Below are 25138 nucleotides of genomic sequence, written 5' to 3'. Positions count from 1 at the left end.
AAGAAATGCTCAAACCACCCGATTCAATAACGTGAAATTACAAGGCACAGATTCCTTGGTGTGTGGACAATATTGTGTGTATTTTCTGCATCATCGCAGCCTGGGCTATTCCTTAGAACATTTAGTGACTCATTTTGATCCTCGTTCTTCTGCTAGAAACGATGTGAAAGTAGATCGATGGTTTTGTGACCATTATGCTTATCTTTTGTCTCAAGCTAGGAAACGTAGTGTCCATCAATGGCCTAATGATTTCCAACAGTGGAAATCACAATTTCATTCACAACGTTGTCAGCCTTGTTTAAAGTAGATTGTATTTGAAGAAAAAAAATGTTTGTGATTTGAAAAAATTGTTTGATGTTATCATGTTGGATTATTGTTAAAAATGTTGCTGTTTAGTGTTAAGTGATTTTTTGAATAAAAAATGTTGTGTTTAGAAAAAAAATGCCTTTGTGGTTTGTTTAGCTATAAGAATGTTGGATTGATGCTCTTTCATTTCTTACTATCCCTCTCATGAACGTTGCGGCTCGAAAACCGTGTGGGGGATGTTTTCCTTCACGTCCGCGCTTTAACTTTAAGAACCGGGTTGTTCCCAGTCTAGCCATCCATTGTCGACTCATCCTCCTAAGAAGATGTGCTCCAAACTAGCTAAGCTAAACGAAGCCTACGTGAATTTACATAGGGTCAGACACAGTCTGATACCGAAGCCAGAAGAGATAGAAAATGTGAGAATGCTAAAAATCACTGAAGACCTGATAGAAGAGCTCTTCAGAGAAGAAATGAACAGGGAGAAAGAAGAATGGACAGAGAAGTACAGACTTCAGAGACAGCAGCAACAGCAGCAACAACAGCAACAGCAGCAGCAACCTGAAGCTGACAGAGGCTTTGTCGATTGTCGTATCGACACCAAAGAATTCTTCTTCTCTTTCCGAAGAAGCAGACCTATCGCCAGAAAGTCTATCCTCAGAGGACATCGCATTCTTAGAAACTAAAAAAGAATGCCATAGCAAAACAAAAAACAGCCCTTTTCAGGGCTACCCAATACTCTAGAAAAGAAATAACGATCGATTTGCCAATGTGTGTAGGTAGAGTAGTGTGAAAATAAACACTAACTCTTTCTTAAAAAAATGTGAGGATATGAGTTTGTGTGTTTGTGTTTCTAAGTGATAAAATAGGTTGGTGTGGATAGTAGATTAAAATGATGTTTGGTTTTTTGGGCTGTTTGAGGTGTATATTTGGGGTTAGATTGGATTGCCTTGCGTATGTGGATAGTCTATTGAAGTGATGGGTAGCATAAAAAAGTGAGCGAGTGTTTCTTTTAGGTCCGCGCGTTGTTCTGGTTAATGATCTAGGTAAGATGAATTTTATGTTTTTAGGGGGATGTTTTACTTCACGTCCGCGCTTTCAGTATAAATTGAAACTCGTTCGGCAGTCCAGCTACCCTTGTTGATTGATCAACACAGCCAGAAGAATGAATAGCAGAATAGTGAAACTGTTAGAACTCCAGATGCACCTGGAATATGCCAGGCGCATAGTAAACGAACTATCAGCGGAGGCTATCGTAGAAGAAGCAAGAATAAAGAAGGAAGAAGAGGAGAGAAGACAGAGGGAAGAGGAGGAAAAGAAAAGAGAAGAGATGATGTCGTTTAATATTCCTGAAACAGAGGATTGGGGTGCTGAAGCGAATCATCCTCCCTCTGCGCTCCCCAGAAGAAAGGTGAAAGAAGACTGGGGAAGAAGATGCGTGTGCGGCGCCAGGCCAGGAAGGTGCAACCATTAGATAGGTGCATCTGGAGTTTAAAAAAAACAGCCCTTTTCAGGGCTACCCAATACTCTAGAAAAGAAATAACGATCGATTTGCCAATGTGTGTAGGTAGAGTAGTGTGAAAATAAACACTAACTCTTTATTAATAGTGGAAGTGTATGTGTTTGTGTGTTTGTAAGAGCTCAGGTATGTTTGTGTGAATAGTAGATTATGGTTTTTTTTAGCAAATGTGGAGAGCATAGTTAGGGTTATATTATATGAAATGAGAAAGTAGGGGGATGTTTTCCTTCACGTCCGCGCGATGTTTGGTCATCATCTAGGTAAGATCCATTTTATGTTTTAGGGGGATGTTTTCCTTCACGTTCGCGCTTTTCGTATAAGAACCCACAGTATTAGTTGTTCAAACCATTCTGCAAAGAATACAAAGAAGATGGCGTCAAACCAAATGGACAAATTACAAACCTTGCAAGACGTTTTAGACAACTTAGGAATAATGGAACAGATGCTATTAAGACTGGTTGAAGACCATTATTCCTATAGTCCCCATCGTGTGAAGATGGAAATTAATAACTTAAGGAAAGCAAAGGACAAGATTAGTGGTGTCATGAAAGAGATCAAGGAGGAGAAGGAGGATGAAGAGGAAAGAATAAGAATACGCAATTGGAACGAAAAAATTGAAAAAGAAGAAGAAAATGAAAAGAAGAAGAAAGAAGAGGAGGAAGAGAAGAAAGAAGAGGAGGAGAAAAAAAAGAAGAAAAAGAGTGTAGGTGAGAAAATAAGAAGTTGGTGGAGGAAAAGAAGAAATTAGAAGCAGAAGAAGAAGAAAACCCAAAGGCCCTTTTCAGGGCCAGCCATATATCTCGAAAAGAGATAGCCTTTATAATTGCCTACCCTTTTTTATAAAAAAAAAAATCCCATGTTCCATTTCCCTTGACACTAATCAGACCCAAGATTTTTTTTTTTTTTGTCCATGTTAAATTTCCCATGTCGCTAATCGGACCCACGATTATTTTTTTTTTTCTCCATGTTAAATTTCCCTTGTCGCTAGACAGACCCACGATATTTTTTAATGTTAATTTCCCTTGTCGCTAATCGGACCCACGATTTTTCTCCATGTTAAATTTCCCTTGTCGCTAATCGGACCCAAGGGTCTCTGTAATGCTAATTCCCATTGTCGCTAATCCGACCCCATTCACTACTGGCGTAGCTGCTGACTTCAAGGAAAAATGCCAATGCCCGGCTATTGTCTTGTGATGCATGTATATTTGCAAATACAAGTTACAAGAGAAAATGCTTTTTTTCATTTAAATCTTGACATGAATGACCACTAATAGGTCGTAACAGCCAATATCATTTATTCAGAAAGAACATCAAAGTTACCACTTGATTCGAAGCAAATCAGATTCTGTATATGCTAATAGTTGCATATACATATAATCAATCGATATGGCTAGGAAATTTTTCTGATGTTCGCTTTGTCATGGATAGGACCGCAAAAATATCCAAGATATTAAAAAAACTCATTTTTTATTCGACGTTATCGGTGTTCATATTTATGTATTCCTAGCTCGGTCACTGATAAATAACACAAGAAATCTTACTACCGGATAGCTTGTACAGGTAATGGTATGAATTTGAGACCTGCCATGATCTGGTTTACGGCGTCGGAGTTTCTCCCATCTGTGTGTTTAGTGTGTCGACCCACAGAGCGAATTTCACAGATTCAAATAGGGGTTACACACCATACTGAGTGGACGTCCACTTATCATTGTGGGCACTTAATCCCTTGCACCACTATCTATATCGACCGGATTGAGTTGTTAATCTATAATCCACAATGTGTGTAATATATGAGGTTGGTGAGCATTAAAAGGATGCACTTAGGCCTCTTGTCAAGATCTTGTTGTCTGTAAATTTGAAAAAGAACAGATGAATGCAGTGATTCGCAGTGACAAAACATTTTTTTTTCTTCAAATTAAGTTAAATCAAACCTAATTTATCCTTAGAGCTGTTATTTTAGCAACCTAATTTTCTTGATAAGGAAAATATAATGTAGACCAAGGTAGCAACATAATAAAACATAAGATAAAACGATTAACCGGGATTTTGGTACTACTACCCATCAATGCAGTATGAAGTAATGGATTTTGATCCAATCTCTTCATAGTGAGATTGTGATTTCGCAACTTGTGGTATGACAAATCCCAACCCTTACCACTGGTTCAAGCTGGAAGTTGTTATATTATATGATGCCAAAGTGGTCTTTCTCTATGAACTGTGTTTGTCCCCAAATGATTTTTACGCGATTTTTTTATTCAAATTTAACAAGTTCCACAATTGCAAGTACGAAAATAGAACAAATTACCATGATACATATTTGTGTTAACACTAACTTTATCTCTTGTCTATAAATGGTGGGATATTTGGTATCACTTTTCATTGGCAATGGCAGAATCAGAAATTTAAATGCCGTAGGCTTTCAAAGCTTTTGACCCTGATATACACGTACGTGTTGTTACTGGCTTCACTGCCTTAGCATAAGATCTTAAAAGGCGAAACGCCATATTCCACATAACTATGTATTTTTATAGTGAATATTTTGTTATGGAAAAATACAGCAGAAGCTGATTGCAATAGCTATTAAGACCAACCTATCGATAGCTTTTACATTGATGTAGAAACTACTTGCAGTATGAAAGTGTATTTCACGTAGTTCAGTTGTCTTTGTAGTTAAAGCGCCTCGTTTTATTTTGGACATGTCGAGTGGTGTAAGTATAGGGTCAATTTTAGGCGAGAAAAAATTCGAATTTCTTCTAACTATTGACAAATTGTTGCTGAGAAGTCAAATATAAACTATTTGGTGTTTAAACACCACCACCTTACCCCACTCCATATCAGGTATAATGAAAACGTTTTCTTAAGTTCCACACTGCCAAACTATAGAACAAATTATTTGAATTTTGGCTCAATTAAAAGACCAGATTATTGCCTGAACAAGGTTAGTTTTCAATACTAACTCGTTTCTTATGTGTTTCTAGCAACCACGTAAAATTTTGCAAGTTTTAATTCAATTTACAGAAGATGTATGACTTGATAGTAAATCTTTGTTTTCCATGTTACAGTGCTGTTGGTAAGACCTGTCTTTTGATCAGCTATACCACAAATGCCTTCCCGGGGGAATATATTCCTACTGTGTAAGTATATAAGTGGAATATAAACTTTAAATGAAAATGAGTTTTGATCTTTAATTTTCTAATACTGATGGTCATGATATTTTAATAATTGTAGGATTATGAGACAATACAAAGACAAGATTTTCATAAGGTTATATAGCTTTTCTTTTTTTTAAACTGTCCTTTATTATTTTAGGGCCCATTGGGCGAAGTCATGAAGCCCTGAAGTAATCATGTCTGTACATTCGTCAGTTTATTTGTCTGTCCATCCATCTATTAATAATTTGCTTATGCAAAATGCTTTACCTGGAATTAATGGATTTTAACCTAATTTGGTATGTAAATATATGTATTGATAAGAATTCAAATGAATATTACTTTTAGCGTTTTATGTCGTTTAGTGAGTTATGACTTCAGTCCTCCAAACGTTTGTTTTCAAAATGTAACTTTACCAAGGTTTGTTGGATTTCAGACAGTTTTAACATGCCGTGTTATATTTTTGAAACCTTGAATGACTTGCATTGCCGTTGTTCCTCCATTTTAACTACAGGAGTTATGCCACATGATTCCCCATCCTACTGACCATGCTTTCTAGAGCATATGGAATCGAGTCTTGCTTGATTTCATGCAAATGCTGCTTGTGGCTTCATACTGGTAAGACTTTGAACGAGTTTGATTTCCTGCATTTGATAACCACAGTTCCACGAGCTATGCCACCTAAATGTTCTTCCTACGAACTTGGGTTTCTGCAGGTTGTAAGGTTGGTTGGATTTCAGACAAATGTGGCAGGTGATTTTATATTGATAATACCTTTACTGAGATTGATGGCCTGCATTCCATGACATGATTTACAGAACTTATGTTTCTTGATTTCCACTCCTCCTGGCTTTGATTTTTGTTGCATCATTTAGCAAGTATTGTTTGATTTCAACTAAATTTGAATGACCAACGGTTGAATGAATTTTATTACAGTATTCCAGGCTGTTATTCCGAAAAGTTATGGCAATGATTGTCCTTTCTTCATAACTTTGGTTTTAGTATCACAATTGTATAAAAGACTTTTTGGATTCCAGTAAGATTTGGAATCTACCTTAATATCAATAAGTCCTTGAATGAGTATAATTTTAGTTTTGACAATATGATTTACAGACGTCCTGGTCTTTCATTTCCTGTCCTCTTAAATCTGGTTCCTATAGAATTTAAAGGTGTTATAGGCTTTGAATAAACATCCCTTGAATCTCAGAACAAACTCATCTCCTTAACATCCTGATTAGTGAATTGTGTGACAGTGGAACTTTGTGATGCAACAATAAATGTATGCTTTTAAATAGAAAGTGAAACCAAACGTACATTTACCATTCAGGCTATGGAAAAATCAAATGACTATCTGAACATCTATATGAAAATATAAATTGTATGGTTTCACTATACAGTTTCTGATGATTTGAAATAATTGCCTACATGTACCTTCCAAAGCCTATCTATCTGTATGAATATAAATAGATCCATGGTAAAGGAAAACAACTACATAAAAATCACCATAGAAAAGGCTATTGAAACAGTTGTAATCAACATATCAATGGAACTGTGATACCCAGAATGACCTATTGGTGGCGTGAAATGTATTGTGTCTGTTAAGCCTCATTGAAACAAGAAGAAAAAGCTGAATTGGCTCAAAGCTCAGTTCGGTTTCTGAAGTATTTAGATGTATTATGGCCCTGAATAACTATCTCCTAACTTTGAAATCCCAGAGCAAGCTGTTATCTATGAACCTTGTTGAGTGAGCATAATCATTGGACTTTCCGATGCACCCATCACAGATAAGTCTAGTTGCGTGCATTTGAGGAGAAAATGAAACAAAAAACGTACCTTTACAACACAGGCAAAGGAAATAATCAATTACCTACACGAATATTTGCATGAACATATTAATAACTAGTATGTGATCCACTCTACAATTTCTGACGATGTCATTGTTTGACATAAATGCCATGATCTGTTACGCTGAAATAGTCATATACCTTCCCGACCGCAAATATCGGTATGCAGATAAATAGATCCGTGGTCATTAAACACAACCTTGGAAAATAATCATAGAAAAAGCTACTGAAACAGTTGGAATCAATTTGTTACAAGAATGTGAAATTTCAGTGCAATTACCTCAGAATTTTTTTTCCTCTTTTAATTCAAACAGCAGAACACAGACTATCCAATTAGCGGTTAGAAATGTATAATGTTCCACAAACCTTATTGAAAATTGCAGAAATACGTGAAGTATATCAAAGTTTGTGGTGATCCCGGTGATCAGTTCAGAGAGATTAAAAAAAATATTATTTGTTGGTATGCACCATTTGCCGATTCAAAACAACAGAGAGAACAGTATTTAAATGAATCATTAAATCATGGAACGAATCATGTGGGGATTTGTGGTTATTAAGTTGTTGGGTATTTAACTACAAACGAGCCATTGAGCACATATAAATATTAGTGCTGAGGCAATGAGAGCGTGCAGTCATGCCATGGGACATACCAGGGCAGCTGGTCCAGACTAAAGATAGTATCCTAATAATTCTTCATACATTGTATGTAGCTTTAAGCATAAGTAAGGGAATATTCAAATGTTTGGAGCATCTTATTCTTGGAGATTATAAAGCAGTTTTGGCTACAAATAAAGAGGAACCCATGATAGCTCATTTGGTAGAGTTTTGTACTCGTAATGAAAGAGTCACAGGTTTAATACCGATCTATGCCATCTCGTGTCAGCTGCGTGTCATAGGACAAATGCACTTAGCCCCCATTTCCTCGGCAAGAAAGCAGCCAATAATGTATTAAAAATTTCATTAAAACAGACACACAAAAACAACGACTAAAAATAACTTTAGAAATAAATGAATGTTAATGAAGTAAACAGTTAATCGGACGATAAACAAATACATAAAATGCATTTCAGATTGCGATACACAAGACAATAAATTCAGATATTTGCTTGGTCAGGTGCATTTGCAGTTTCTCAAACTTGTGCTGACCCGAAATATTATGGCATAAATATCAGCCTGATTATCTCTAACTTCAGAAATGTTCAGATTTTACATGTCTACCTTTCCTAAAACTCTTGCCCTCTGGTGTTAGTGTTTCATAGCTTTGTCTAGAAATTTTATCGTATAAAATCATTTGGCAGATTGTCGAGTCCAGATAATTTCGCCATGCATGCCAAGTAGTTTGCCATATGTTTCAGCTGCGCAGTACCGCGTGATGAGTAGGCGAGATATCTTCTCTTTTACGTCTGGTCATTTCTCAACCAACTAAAATGAAGTTGCTGAAAGTGATAGTTGCAATACCGAAATCCTTGGTTTTGTTTTTTGTTTGAAAAAGATATTGTACTCGAGCTGATATTCCAAAGACAGTACTCCAACCAACCCTATTCATTGCATACATAATGTAGTCAAAACCAGCTCAGCATAACAATTAAGGTATAATTATAAAGTGAAATATTCATACATTTTAAATTTCAAACACGCTTGTTGTTGTTGTTGTGTTCAACGCCATTTTTCAGCACAAGATAGGCGGCCAGTATTAATGGTGTAAAAAACATGCAAGAAATCACTTAATATAATATATCTTTTCTGTGTAATGTTGTCTTATATTGGGAAATTGAAAATAAATATATACAGATATGTTCTATTGATGATAAATTAAAACTAACGTCAGAATACATATATGCATATGAATTCATCAACTTAATGCACATGTTTTACCACCCAGATTTGATAATTACTCAGCCAATGTGATGGTGGATGGTAGACCAATAAACTTAGGATTGTGGGATACAGCAGGGCAGGAGGACTACGACAGACTGCGTCCACTTTCCTATCCCCAAACAGTAAGTTTATACTGAAATATAGTACAAAAATGTATTGGACATTTTTTTGATAATCCAGATAAAGATAGTGTTCCAAAACTTTATGCACTGTTTTGCATGTAAATAGCAATATACAGTTGCCATTTTCTGAAAGTATCAGCAGAAGTGTCTACATTGACACATGCCATATATATTTAATTATATGTCGTGTCCAAACATCACATAATGTGCTGACAGATCAGAGTAAGTGCTGTTTGTTCTGCTAATTACTCATAGAACACTGCATAGGTTCCTATATACCAGTGCATAATGCCTAGTTTTGAAAGTTACGTATCTTATGCATATTTGAACTTAAATATTTAAGATAATACTACTATAGTTTATATACTGTAGTTCCAATGTTTGAACTCAGACATTCTAGGATTAACCATAAAATGTTCTTGCTACATTCTTCGGCATAAGTATTTATTTTAACTATTATTTCTTCAACTGATCAGATGAGTCTTGTATCATTTAAATGGAATTTTTTGCCCTGTACATTGTTAGATATACCCAATTGTTGGATAGTTTACCTTGATATGGAATAAAAGCGTCAAGTCAGTCACATTAATAACAGTGTATTGCAATACTACTTGGGTCTACAGAAGTCTGGTAAATGATGTTGGACTGTAGCTGAATCAGATCCATACAGGGCTGTCATCTAATTGGTTGTGTACTGCTTGAATATTTAAGCAAGTGGAGAAAATCAACTTACAAAGTCCTCTTTCTATTGGCATATTTTTAATTGTGTTATTTTTACTGTAATCCAGTAATTTCAGTCAGTTTTAATTCTATATTTCATTAACTTTTTGAATTTAAAAAATACCCGTACGGCTGAAATGGTCAGCAGTGACCTGTAATTTAAAAGCAATGCATTCACTCTGCACATTTTGTCATAATCTGCGTTGTCTTAATGTATTCTGATGTGTCTCCATCACTTCCACACAGAATCTATGCCTCAACATTGTTGTGATCAGACCAGTTGCATTAGCCACTAAAACAAGTCACTGAATATTTAAAATAAAAACTACATTAGTGCGTAATTAGGTCAAAAACACCAAATTTGTCCATAGTTCTTGGATTATCTGGATGGAACACAAATGATTTATAGGACGAGAAACTGAAGAGCAAACTACCGAGATAAAACAGCTCCATTTTTGCACATTGAGTGCAGGATCGCAGGTTCAGCGATTATTTTGTCCTACTTCTCCCAAATCTTCACCATGTGCACCGGCCTGGATACAATTTTTCATCAGGAAAAAAAAAATTCTTTAGTCGATGTCCATTCACATCTATACTGACATAAGCAATGACCAGAGCCGCTAAAGGCGATAAAACCTGTCAAGCAATGAAAACATTACAGATTTGTGGATGCAATGTAAAGTTCTGGACAACTGTAGGTATAACATGTTTTTGATGTTCACGTCAGAAGTAAGGAAAGGATGATTTAATTTATTTTAAGGTTTAACTAATGACAAAACGTATGTGCCAGTAAACAATTATTTCTTGTTCAAAGAATTAGTTTTTAATCTGAAAAGAAAAGTAATTCATAAAACATGTGTATTTATTCGAATAAATTCTGGAAGATAATGAGGGAACCCTGATGTTAAATGAGAGAATGATCCAAAACAGAAACTTCCATGATGTTCATACATGTTCATGTTTTCATCTGTTAATTGAACTCATGATAAAATGTTTATTGTAATAATGTAAGTGACGAAGGAAAATATGAACATAAGGTGCAGACAACAAAGTTCAGGTGACGAAACGGTCCAAAGAAATAAGATTCGATTATTTTTAATGCTGCTAGTGCATTATATACTACGATTTCCATTTGATCTAAAATTTAGTCTGCTATCCCCACCCCCACCACAAGATTTGGAGGAGGAGGCCACAGTTATCACTGCCCTTGGGATCCTAAGTGCAATAATGAGCTGATTCAAAAGTTTTCTATGGTTCGTACAGATACAGTCAGTAATGATGAAGTATACAGTCTGAATGACAGATTAACTAGGATGAAAATCATTGTACGCATTAGAGAATATTTGGACGCCTTGATATACCCTAACACAGCTTGACCTTGATAGTCTTGATATACCCTAACACAGTTTGACCTTGATAGTCTTGATATACCCTAACACAGCTTGACCTTGATAGCCTTGATGTACCCTAACACAGCTTGACCTTGATAGCCTTGATATACCCTAACACAGCTTGACCTTGATAGCCTTGATATACCCTAACACAGTTTGACCTTGATAGCCTTGATATACCCTAACACAGCTTGACCTTGATAGTCTTGATATACCCTAACACAGCTTGACCTTGATAGCCTTGATGTACCCTAACACAGCTTGACCTTGATAGCCTTGATATACCCTAACACAGCTTGTACCCTAACACAGCTTGACCTTGATAGCCTTGATATACCCTAACACAGTTTGACCTTGATAGCCTTGATATACCCTAACACAGCTTGACCTTGATAGTCTTGATATACCCTAACACAGCTTGACCTTGATAGCCTTGATGTACCCTAACACAGCTTGACCTTGATAGCCTTGATATACCCTAACACAGCTTGACCTTGATAGCCTTGATATACCCTAACACAGCTTGACCTTGATAGCCTTGATATACCCTAACACAGCTTGACCTTGATAGTCTTAGCCTTTGCATTTACACTCACGGTTCGTGGTGTGTATTCAAAGTCCATTGTCACACATATTTATACTTACTGAATAATAATTATGGATATACAAATGACACTTACTCTTCTTGTTAAGAGAGATTTGTTTTCAGTCATCTGTACAAAAGAGGCAAGAAATAATATGTACAGTGCTCATTAGATGGTTCTGAAGAGGGCTGAAAATAATTTTGTACTACAGTCTAACATGTATCACATGAACAAAATGTTAAGACTAAGTATATAATTTATAGAAACAAACGTATTTTCTTAAATACAAGAGACTATTCGCATACACTTACCATTAAATAAGCACATATAAATCTCTGTCAATGGTGTCTATTAACAGGACAGATTTCTCCAGAAAATAATTACATCATCACATTACATTAGGATAACTTTCTATGTTACCTCCCAGTACAGCACTCCCAGAAAGACGGAAACATTTCTTTCTCTCTGCACATTATATCGACAAATGGAAGCAACTCCTACAGCTTTACTCCCCTTTCTACCCCGATTGGTGGCTACTGGAATATTCGGTTTATGTGAGTTATCGTTTCAAGTGCTAAAATATCCTACAGACATTGCATCTAATTCTACAAATTACATAACTTAAATTTATCATCCATATCTCCTTTTTAGTGGTACAGTTTGTTAAAATATTGTTGTATATGGTGTACCAACATTGTTTATCAAAACGGTGAATTTAATTGATATTTTTTAAATTATTGTTCGTGTGGTTTCGTTGCATTTGACTTCCAATGGTGGAATATCCCGGGCGTTGTCTTTATGCATGTAATCTAATTATATAACTTTTTATAATGATTCTATGATTCATAATATATATTAAATTGTTGTATGTGTTGTATGCACCAGTTTGTATATTCTCTTTCATTACAGCAATGGCAATACACGACAACAAATACATGAGAGTAGGGTACGTTTACGAAACGTGCCTTCTCTGTAGCAATTGTTCTGCATCACACACTTGTAAAGCGTGTGCAGCGTAAATAGAGAATATGGTCTAATGTCCTTACAGTTAACGGGTTGCATAAAAGAGCAATATTGATTTTTGTCAGCATGGATACTAGGCCTACGTAAAACATAAGAATATCTCACAAGTCTCATTGGAGATGATGAGATGCCCCTCCATCACCATGACGATTCAAAGGTCAACGTTCTTGCCAGACGTTCTCGTACGGTCGGCCGGACTGAACAAACTGCAAGTAAAATTGCACTGACTGACAAAAGGCCGTTACAACCGACCATCCTGACATTTATCATCCGCAGTATACCGTTATGACGGTCCACCAACCGGTCTGGCCTTAACAACGTACGATATACGTACGACACATTGGGTACAATTAGCTTATCAAAGACTTGTGAGTATTCAGGTAGCTAAAGTATCTTATGCCGAGCATACCGTACAACGAAACCGATCACTAGGACGAAACATGAATATACGACTTCATTGCGAATCAGCTTTATTCATAAAATCGTCTGGCCCCGCCTAACCGACATTCTAGAATACCATCACTTTTAACGGCATATCCTGTGCAAACAATGATGCATGTCAAAGGTATGGTATCATTGCGATTGGAATGCTGCACCAGGGATTCATGGTGTACAAGCGGTGGATAATACCCAGCTAGACGAAGTTGGTAAAATTGAAATGCCTGATTCATCTATTCCGACAATGTAACAGACGGAACGCAGTTTAACGGCAATTATAGAAGATATATGTCGCATACTGACACCACTTTATTTTAAGGTTATCAGGCGGACTGGCAAGTTTTCAATACAATCTCCAAGCTAGCGAGGAAAGTTCTATCAACTATCTCACTACTAGACTCCTTGGCGATATTTCGCTTCGCCTTGAAGGCCGGAAGTGATTACGTGTAGTATTCAATGATCCGAAACGCCAATGTTGTGAATAAGGCTTCTCACTACACCATGGCTAAGACCCTGATGGCCTCCTGCAAAATAGCCTTGGTAATACAAGATTCACTCTTGCCCTATTCGTCTCTAAAGTTTCAGCATGCGGAGAATTTGCTCATTCTCCCGTTTTGCGCTCCTCTGTTTAACTGGGATCGATTTGAGGAGCAGGCTGGAAACAGTTTCCACTACATCTGTCAGTTGAAGCTCCCTTTTTTGGACACCATATTCAGGGACCATTCCATATAAGGGACATTACCAGCAGGGATACAAAACAGGCAATTTCAAAGACGATAGAATATCCGCGACCATGAGAATTATAGGTGGTTATACACCCCTACTTCTTGCCGTCAGGCATGGAAGGGAGATAGAAAACATCGTGTCTCCTCAAACAAGCCTCCTGCCACCAGTCATTGACTTACATTTTCCCCGCCCGCTGACACCCCATATGTGAGTGCCAGACTCCTTCTTTTTCGTCAGGCTAGGATCGACCTATTTCTGAAAAACAACTTAGTGATTAAAGTTGTTGTAAAGGCCTCATAATATTGTCTATCAGGCCTCCTCCACTTTCAACGCCCTCTATATGGCTATTCTATGAGATTGAATATTCTTTAGTAGGATATAAATATTTTACCCATAAAGCGAGTGAAATAAATTGTTCAGAATAAGAACACCCAATGCTTCTATTGCAGATTGTTTCTGGTGACTAAGACCAACGGCAAATTGAGACCTTTGATCGACCCCAGCGGGCTCAACCAGCTCATTTTGACCTCAAAATTAAAGATGGAGACAGGCAAAGTCGGCTCCTCTTTCAGTGCAATGCGACAACTACTGCTTCGACCTGTCCAACGCGTACTTTCACATATCAATATATACGACATCAAGCAAATATATTCACTTCGCCTATCGGGGCATAATATATAAATTATGTGTTCTTCCTTTTGGCATCAAACTAAGCCCTTGCCATTTCACAAAATATCAGACTGTGAAATCTCTTCTTTCAAGACGACCTCTTCCACAGTGAAGGTTGAAGGTGGCGTACCTGGACAACATGAATGCCCCTCTAAAACCCACAACCGGAATTCACGATTTTTACAGATGTTAATCTGTCGGGTTGGGGAGCACACTTGCTACTGTATGTTAAGATGGACTTTGACAAGCCGCCATGACGAGAGATGGATCTTCAAGTTAACCTACTGAAAATGAAAGCCATCCTCAATGCATCCAACAATTAAGAAGAACGCTTACCAACGTACGGTCATAATACTGTCGGTCAGTTCGGTATTAGTCACGTACTTCCTCAAACAGGGATGGACAAAATCACGGACCTTTCTGTCGTGGTATGATATTACCTATGGGGTCACTCGATGATAAATATGTTGACGACGAGGTGGAACAATAAATTTCCCATCATCATTTCATTTTTTTCGGACCCAAATACATGGGCTGTCGATGACCTGTCAGTCACTTTAGAGGAAATACGGGCCTAAGCATTTCTTCCATTAGTCCAGATACCATAGGTAGTTCAGAATGTGAAGGACGCGAATTGTTGCCAGATAGTTCTGATCCCTCTATTATGATGGGATAAATCATGAATCAGCGATCTGAACCACATGGCATACACTGACCCAAGAAACAGGTACGTCTCATGAAATCGACCTATAATGACCTTTCTAAAAAAAAGCAAGTAAGCCTCGTCAGATTCTCGGTTCATGAAATACATGGCATTTTAAGGCAATGTATCTATTTGAAACATAGTGGAGTGATTCGGATGGTATGTCCAGACTACTTTATCCAGCTTTTATCTATTGGACTTGGCTGCACAGAGAAGAGAACTGAAATGCATCGGGCTAGTCCTAGATGCACAGACAGTAACAACCCACTGCTTATGACAGCACAACCTCTTACCGAGGCTTATTGGCTACTTTCACTGGATTTGTCTAGGAAAGCATTTAAAGGCGAGACCAACTGAGTGCAGAATCCCATAGGGATCTCATGTGTATAACAAAGGTCTCTTGTACGAAACAAGTATCATGAGAATTTCTTTTGTTAGTAGAGCAATCATGTTCCTTCTGGGTGACAGAGGTGGAGGTAGGGTGCTCAGCATTTCCACAAACTCTGAACTATTCTCCTAATGCAATGTGATCAAGTAATGTATTTGCCGGAGAGACCAAATTCCTTTGCAAATTATATTTCTCCTAGAATGTTTACCTGATCAATATACAAATAACCCCTGTGACCATTCCCGCAATTCAGGTATCCTTTAATGACTCGCTAAAGTAAACAACTGGTTTAAACCAAATATACTGATACAAGCCTAGTGGGTAGAGCCTGTAACGGTTGCCTCCCTTAGTCGAAATAATATATAGACAGAGAAACGTTTTCTATTTTTCCGGAAAGGCAGGTTGTCCTGATGTAATATGATCAGGTACGTATTACAGGAGAAATATAATTTATCAAAACAAATTTGTTTTTTATTCAATAACTAGAATCACTAGGCTATGTGATGCTTTAATTTAAAGCCAAATGAGGTTATGGTATGTCCATTCACCATATGTCCAATTGCGTCCACCAACGGTTGCTTTTTTCAGATTTTAAAAAGCTACCAGACAAAATTCAACCAAACTTGGTAGAAAACACCCTGATGTTAAGGCCTTTTAGGTTTGTGCAAATGATCTAATTAGCAATCAAATATGCTTACCATAACCAAAAATAGAAAAGACTAAATTTTCATCGAAAATTGCTATTTTCACTTTCTTATAAATATCACCAATGATACTAGTTTCAAACGAATTTGGCACAGAACAACATGGTTTGAAGGCCTTTCAAATTTGTACAAATTATCTAGCCTGCCATCAAATCTAACTGCCGTTGCGAAAACTGTAGAAACCTTCGGAGGACTTCTCAAATCTGGTTGAACAGAATTTGATTAGATTTGACCAGGAAACCTATGTTCATGGAGAACTTTGGTTTTTCAAGACGTGAAACAAATGTGGTATCACATATGGCTAAAATTGTCATGCATAATATTTACAAGCTACCAATACCTTGGGAAATTCCCTCACGTTTTGCTCTGTTGGTAATAGATTAGAAGAGCTTATAGGACTCCATGTTGACTATGGACTTGTCATCCGTTTGTCCATTTGCCCGTTTGCAAAATATTGTTTTCACAACAACAACAACACACACCCCAAAAAACTACTTGGATAATTGCTATGAACTTTACACACACACACACACACACACACACACACGCACGCACGCACGCGCGCGCACACACACACACACACACACACATTCATGCCAAGGTCGAGTTGGTCTTAAATGAAAATGGAACTTCTTTTTTAAAATCCAGTTATTACTACTTCTCCTGAATGGAAGGGCATATCAATATCGAATTTTCACTAAATATTTGTTATGATTCCTGCTTACTTCTAAATGAGAATGAAGACAATCGGACATCCAATATAGCCAACATGGCAGCTACTCTACCTAAACAGAAATTAATATCGCCATGGGCTTTCTACCAGAATATTTCTTATCTTGTCTAATTGGTCCTAAATGAACTTGGTGCTGCTCAAACATGCAATATGCCTTCTTGAAAATATATTTATAGCTAATTTTCCTGAATAGATCATCATCTCAGCCGGGGGTTTTGACGAAGTGGGTCCTAGACGAAAATGGCGCCAATCTAATGTCAAATATTTCCACCATGACAGCCACCTTGAACATTTTTGTTATGGCTACTAAATGTGTGGGAATTCGTATTGACATGGATTTTTTTCTCCAGAAGACTTCTTATCATGTCTAGTTTGTTCCGCGTAAATAATTAGTGCCAGCCTGTCACCAATATAGCCACCGTGACTGCCATCTTGAAATTGTTTTCACAGTGCCTTTTTAACGGAAAGCCATACTGAAATGAACTTTTTACCAGAAGGCTTGTTAAGATATCTAGTTAATTCTAAATTAAACTTTTAATTTCAAACAATTTTCCTGCTTATTAGGTTAAAGTTTAAATCGCCCAATGATCACGTGTTCCTTAGTCAAATTACAAATGGTCCTACGTCATTTTGGGTAACTATAAAGTATTCACATAGATTCGAATAATCGATTAATTTGCTCATCCTCCCAGTTTTATAGTGATACAACGATAACTGTCAAATCTTTTCTTGGCGATACGATATTTAATATTCCACCAAATGATGATAGTCAGAATATGATAACAAATCAATTATTTTTCCATCAATAAAAGTAGAGATTATGTAGTAAATATTCCAGATGTATCTGCCGATGCTGCGGAAGTAAATATATGGTTCTCGATTGTCACATGTACTTACTAGACAATTGCTGATATACACATGCAACACATGTTAAGTAAATAAATATCTTGATTTAAATGATTTTGAAGACATGCACATGCGCAATAATTAAACATTCCATAGAAATGTATGTATCACGATAGATATTGTATCGAGTGAATTGTATTGCAACACATATTGTATCATGACTGAAGTGATGATTCACATAATTAGTGCAAAAGAAAATTTCTTGTCCTATTTTGCATAAATGTGAGATTAACGGTTGTGCACCTATCATGTTCCATCCTTGGGCTCTTCGCCTGGCTCTCAGTTGCTGAAATCGAAATATTTGATAGTGAAAACACGCGGTTAGTAATTCCTTTAAAACATTTTAGTTGAAGGTTATCCACATGAGGCTAGACTGGGACGGGTGACTTGGCGTGTCCTTGAGGAAAGCAATTAACATCCATTTTCTTTTCACGATATAGATAGCAATGTGCTACAATGGCAGTTAAAATCAATAAAAACAAAAACAAACTTTGGGCTCCGTGTGCAGATTTACATTGTAGGAAAATTGTTTAAATCTCACATGCAGTAGATGTTCCATGTTCCAGTGAATAAAAAAAATAAAACCAGATCAGACGTTTTTTGCGTAAGTAAATTACCTGTAGAAGTTGATTGTAACTACAATAGTCGAAGGTATTTAATAATTAACAGAAGATGAATTGTGGCATACTGAGTTAACTTTTTAACCAGTTTTCATCCTTGCCTTTCATTTCTTGGTTTGTTGCATAAGTAATACAACGTTTACTTCTATTTACATTACACTTATACCTTTGAACTTGTAAGTTTCTATAATACAACAAAACCAGACTTTCCATAACCATTGTTAGAAACAAGCAACCCGCATAATATTATAGTTTATGACACTTTTGCTTAGATTCTGTTTAATATTAACTATACACTGTAAATTTACTAAGACACAGACGAATTTATTTGTCGTATTTTGTATTTACGATTCGTCATTTTTTTGTCTTTTTGAGTTGGATGCTGAAGTAAAACTGTGTACTTTGCTTTTGTGGAATACAAAGTAGATCATAAATATCAGGACTAGAATGTACATGTAAGAAAAACCTCCCTTCAAAATATGTAACTAATTACAACATAACTACCTACATTATTATATAGCATTTTTAATTGAAAATGGAATTTTAATGGACTAGAACTGACCTAAATGAATTATTAAATGCATGTTTATTTTTAACGCAGCTGTTTAAGTTATACATTTACGTTTGTTTATTTAAATTTTTCTGTGCAAATTTTCAGATATATACACGTCTTCACAAATACAGAAGAGATTATTTATTTAGCATTTTATATCTGTCCTTTTAATGTATTCAGTTTCTAATCAGTGTTTACATGCTTAATTTTTATGTTCTTTATTTCTGCTTGGTGGCTTGGTAAATTTTTCCACTTGAAAAATATATGCATATATTCTTTCATTTTCTTTCATCATGCAGCTCTTTTAACACGAAAACTAATGTTAAAGCTTTTGACACTTGCAATTTCATCTCTGCCATTAATATATAGAGAATGTTAATGTGTTCAATATGAAAGTTACAGACTACAGAAGGAAAAGTCCATGATTTTTTGATTTCTAAATTGACTTCTTAGATAATCATAATTGCAATGACTACTAATTTGCATACTATGTTTAGATAGTTTCTCCCCACAGAAAATTAATTCCAACTGAAAGGTGACTTGTAATTGTTTTTCTAAACTTTAACGAACCTGGACTTGAAATATTAACAGGAATTGTATAGGCATGAGCAATCCTTCATTTTAAATGGGTTGCCTTGCAACAAATCTGCCAATTTGCTAAAACTCTCATTGAAGCTGCCTTGAAACTCTTTGAATTTATCTGAGGGAATGCAGAACTGCTGAAAACTATTTGAACAAATCTAGTTCTGAGCTGAATAAAATATGGTTGATGTTAACAGTCTTGACACTGAGTTGCAGCAAGTCATATAGTGCAGACATAATGGGTAATGCACTGGGCTCCTGTCTGAACACAAATCACTGTTGCACAATCAGAACAAATACTGTCTGACAGCCTGTTCAACACAAACATCATGATTAATGGAGAATTAAACGATATTTACCTAGTTAAAGTTTGATGATAAACATCGAGATTGTAGTACCATTAGGGATCACATGAGATGACGAACAGATCACGTGACTGGTCAGTCTTAAGAGAGGTCACAATATACAAGATGAGAGACATACAAGAAGGATGGGTTGGCGTGTATTCCTATGGATACGAAAGGTTCAATGAAATTATCATCAAACTTCAACGTGGTAAGTATCATTTTATTTTCCAGTTTCATTGAACCTTTTGTACCCTAACAGGCTCAACTAGATTATTACAGTATATCCTGCAACTAAACAATAGTATGGTAAAAAAAGAAAAAAAGGCGAGCCACTGTGCATCGTAAGGCATGAACGAATTTTAACATGCAAATTCGACTCAACATGGTAAATGCATGTACTGAATTTAATCACAAGGTTGCCACAAGCACAATGTCTGGAATGTGGGCACAGTTGAATACCATACTTGTACTATATGGCGTAAAATATCAGCACAGATCCCAGCTGTTTGCGATGTGATTTTAATCCTTGAAATAGTGTCCCTGTTCAGTATACGAAAAGGGACTGGATACTGACAAATAAATTGGTTTTATTATTCCTGATAATTTTTGTCGTATCAAAATATCTACAAGAGCGACTGTACAAATGTGTATGTCTGGTGCGTAAGCTGCTATCCAAATCAAAGCCGAAAAATTTGTTGCACATGATTGCTTAAGATCACCTATTACTCTAATGACGGTAAGTGTTAGGACACTGTATGTTTTTGGACTCCCTAAATTATTTTTAAAAGCAATTTTTACGATCTATAAATGTTAGAACGCGACGTTATAATGTACTATAAATCAAGGGACACCTTCTACATTTTTATACTAATCGATCGATGTATTTTCTTGATCGTAACTTAGTAAACAAGGAAAAAGCGACGCTGTAGCTGTTAAGGGACGACCATCATGAATTATTGCATGGAAATGTTATAAATTAATATAATTTGTTTTAAAAGGTCAATAAAAATATACAAATGTCCTATGTTTTCGTATCATTTCTAACTTATACAAATATGTATAATTTTTTTGGACAATGACAAGATAACACTGTTCTTATTTACGACTTAATATATACGATCTTAGAAATGAAGGGTTTGCCTTCTTTGGCATGAAAGCAATGCTAGAAAGAAACCCCATTTATATGAGGTAAATTTCAAGGGAAGAATACAAACCGGTGAATGCGTTTGTAAATATCTTAGCACAATATCAACATCCCATGTACGTACGTTCTTTCTTGGACAAATTATGTATTTTTTAAACACTCATTTACTAAAACCTCGAAGCAATAGGTGATGTGAATAATTTTAACCATCTAAAAAATTTAGAACTGTGTTAATAACAGATTTGGCTGTGTTCATAGCACTGTTATCCATTATGAAAGAGCATAGCTAAGAATTCCAAATCAATATGTACAAACGAGAAAAACGAAGAGATCTGGTTTTTGACATAAAAGCACATCCATCGCTGGAGATATGTCAGATATAGTAACTTTTTTGACTAACTGACAGCAGTAAGTTCCTGTTTTCCATAGCCCTCATGATAACCCAATCACATCAAAACGGAGTTTTGTTAATGGATGCAATATGTGCTATATGGTGGGGTCCTGTGAAAGAAACAGAATCTCGGATATTCTGGGCAGTGTGTAAGACTGATCTGACACAAAAAGACGATAGTTTGGGGAACCATGGCTGAGTCCTAATTATTGCTCCTACCATACCGACCACCCCTCCCCCTTCTCAAAAGATTTACACTGAACGCGGGATGAACATATGGTAGAATGAAAATACTCCCAGACACGTCTTACTATTAAGCACGAGGCTGGGATATAGATACAGGTGGAATGGTGAAATGTCCATTCTGAATCCACCTGTCAACAAGTTTGCTACTGTTGTCACACACACACACACACACACACACACACACACACAATCCCCAAAACAGAATCTGCAGATATTGTCTTAGGGTGGTGGTATTTCATTGTGGGGCTTCTGCTTTTGTTGGTCATTGCTCATCGGCCGCAGCCATGCCTACCTGTTTATCAACTCCTTTTTTATCATTGTAAATGGTGTTTCTTCTCCAATTGGATCATGTTTGTTGTCAAGAATTGGATTGGGTCATTTGGTTTTGGTAACTCTGATTCACACTTATGCCACAAAAGGCACTAGAAAAAGAATTGGCAGGAACACGCACACAACACTTGACACAAATGCATATTCCCTCCGTCAGTTAGTGTACGAACGTAAGAGTTGTGTATCCTTGTGATTTTTCCGGCACTTCGAACAGCAGTAGGGTTAAAACACCAGCGTTACAAGTGAGGATAAATCAACACAACTATCACTGTATAAGATGACTTTGTTAAAATTCCTCCTTTTTGTAACTACGCACAAGAAATGCGTAAAATAAAACAAAATATTAATATTAATACATGCAACTACTGACGGGCTATCCTATTATGTTATAAGTTGATGAAGTCTTGCTGAATCACCATAGCTGAAGGACTATAATCATTTACTAAGAACTTTGAAAGCCCACGATGGTACGTTGGTCCTGACTCTAATAATATCATGTGGGCTAAACGTGGTGATCGTTGACCATATTTAGCATGTGATTGCAACACACGTCTTTGAAAGCAAGGTGATGAGATTGACTAAATCTGACAACTCTCTTTGAGAAGTTCAACTTTATATGAAGTGACCACCAATACAGTTTATACTAGACATGAAATCTTTAGCAATTCTAGCAAAAACTAACTAGAAGAATTGAAAAACCTAGGTTACAAATCATTGATTGTTAGTTTAATCTCAGAAACGATCAGAAACGTTATATCGTAAAAAATAAAAACGGACTAATAGCGTATATACTTCAATGCAACATTGATGTTGATTTCTCAGAAATAGTGCCAAATCGTGACTAAATGTGTGGAAATCACAGATAATAATTTTATTCTCTACGTTTGTTTTATTGAAAGCCCATCTTTATTTAATAAAATTCCTCCTTTCCTCTTTATTTTTTTACAAACCAACTATAACGAAGAGTGTAAAATGTTGTGTTGACCATTAATTTGTCTGCCTTTCCAATTTTGTTTCTGCACAATAATTAAAATTCTTCATTATAAATTGCTACCAAACTTTGTGGGGAGGTGGGTAATGAAGAAGCTTTTTAATTTTGGAATATAAAGGTCAAAGGCCCAGTTCACTGACTGAAAGGATAAAAATGGTTCCCATACAGTAACATGATTTTATGGATGGCGTTGAAAAAAGTGTATTGCGTCTGTAGTCAAACGTCATCGTGTCTGTGACTAAAACAAAATACATGGATGCTCAATATTAACCTTGGCACATTCCTTGTCCCATGTTTGCAAAGATTTTCGACTATAGAGGTGGTGGTCAAAACGACAAACATCATGGATAGTATTACTAAATGGGCTTTGCAAAGTATCGTATATTTTAGAACCAGTTACACGACCTAACATTGTGGAAGACTTCTTTATAAACTTAGAAGGAAATGAATGATAAATAATAGAAGTGTGTGTACAATATTTCCTTGCTACATTCTTGTAGGCCAGGTCAGCTAACGTATCACTGAATAGTCACCTACATGTACAGTGATCCCAATTATTGGTAGATTTCATATTTCAAAGGTGATTCATCAAATAGACAATATTTTCGTTACTTAAATTTGAGGATAGCCAATTAGGTAGCTTGTGGTGGCCTCCTTTATTTTCTCCAGAGGTAAATTCTAGTTCTTTGAGTCTTATAAAGGTCTATACTGATTCTACAAAATAAAAACTGGAACACCACAGATAATAGTGAATTTACGGTATTTACAGACTGTTGCGTAATGCTAAAGATGAAAGATTTGTCCATCCATAGAACTTTGTATCTTTCTTTTTCAGGATGTCTTCATTGTCTGTTTCTCTTTAATAAGTCCGGCTAGCTTTGAGAATGTCAGAGCCAAGGTAATCATTAATCAGAGCCTTTTTATATTATTTTGGAAACCTAGCTGTGCTTCTAGCACTAAAATCTGAATTTAAGAATTCATATAATAAGAAATGATTTCAACTGAAACACAACAATTGTGTAGTAACATTAAACAAGAATTGAAGTTCGATTTCTGAAATGATTATGTATGAATAATTGGATTGGGAGTAATGTTTCAAATTCATGATGACCTTTTCCAACTTTACTGCTTCATGACCTATTTGGATAGTGTAGTTGTAACATATTTGCTCTTCAACACGTTGGACATATTTATGAACGGACGTCGAAATACTCCACCTGTATGGCCAGTTAACCATCGTATGATCTGTCAAGAGCATGGTGTACAGTTAGCACAAACTGTTATGCAGTTGCCATATAATATCATATGATCAGGGTTTTATTTAACAATATCCGTCAAGAAAAGCCTCAGTATTTATTTGTAATTTAAGTTTATCTTGTACAGAGTACTTTGCATTTTTAAAAAAAATAATAGTCAATTTTTATACTTAAAACTCTTAGATGAAAACAACACCTCATATTTTTTTTTAAAAGAAGCAATTATTCAATGTCTTAATAAACTTCACAATTCACATGGAAAGGCAAACCTTCGTTACATTTGTCATCAAATTTTAAAGTTTTTGGCACTGAAACTATTAGACATGACGTTTTTAATTTAGTTCAACTTTCTTAGAGAAGAATTATTGTGTTATTTTTACCTAGACGGTGTATATGTTTTTATTTTTTTATTTTTATAAATAAGACCGAGCTCATTTTATCACAAGCATCACATAGTGGATTGTTTTCTTTATTCAGAATTTCATTTAAAATTTATTTTAAAAAAACATCAAAAAAACATCAATTATTCAGGAGTCAAAGAAGCTCAGTTGGTAGAACGTAAGAATTGTAATCCAAAGGGTTGCTCGTTCAATACTGACCCAGGCCAGCCCGGGTCAGTTGCATCTGTGAGCCCTTGGAAAGGCACGTTAATTCTCCCATTTATTCGGCAGGATGTAGCCAAGAATGTGTCATTAAAACCCGCAAAGACAAAGGACAAACATTAAAAACTGAATAAGTATTTTTTTTAATCAGGAAATTTGCTAAATCCATCTTTATTGGAGATCAAATGTATCTCATAATAGAAAACACCAAGACATATAAAAAAATATTTCGTTTGTCTTCGTGAAAAAGGTGTCTCCCAATCATATTATAGTTTT

General features: G+C 36.0%; 1 protein-coding gene across 1 annotated transcript in view; it reads left to right on the top strand.

The window, feature by feature from the left end:
* The window catches only part of LOC149803795 (ras-related C3 botulinum toxin substrate 1-like), a 55661-nt gene that overhangs the window by 25415 nt on the left and 5108 nt on the right, over positions 1–25138 (top strand). The window contains exons 2-4 of the mRNA XM_089953596.1: positions 4885–4956; positions 8698–8815; positions 23840–23902. Of these exons, the coding sequence (XP_089809722.1) occupies positions 4885–4956; positions 8698–8815; positions 23840–23902 (253 nt within the window). The remainder of the gene's footprint in view (positions 1–4884; positions 4957–8697; positions 8816–23839; positions 23903–25138) is intronic.

The sequence above is a fragment of the Sinohyriopsis cumingii genome, chromosome 3 (genome assembly GCF_028554795.1).
Source record: "Sinohyriopsis cumingii isolate HCF-2022 chromosome 3, ASM2855479v2, whole genome shotgun sequence".
NCBI lineage: Eukaryota > Metazoa > Mollusca > Bivalvia > Unionida > Unionidae > Sinohyriopsis > Sinohyriopsis cumingii.
The sequence above is the reverse complement of the archived record's forward strand: the minus strand, read 5'-3'. Positions and strand labels throughout refer to the sequence as shown.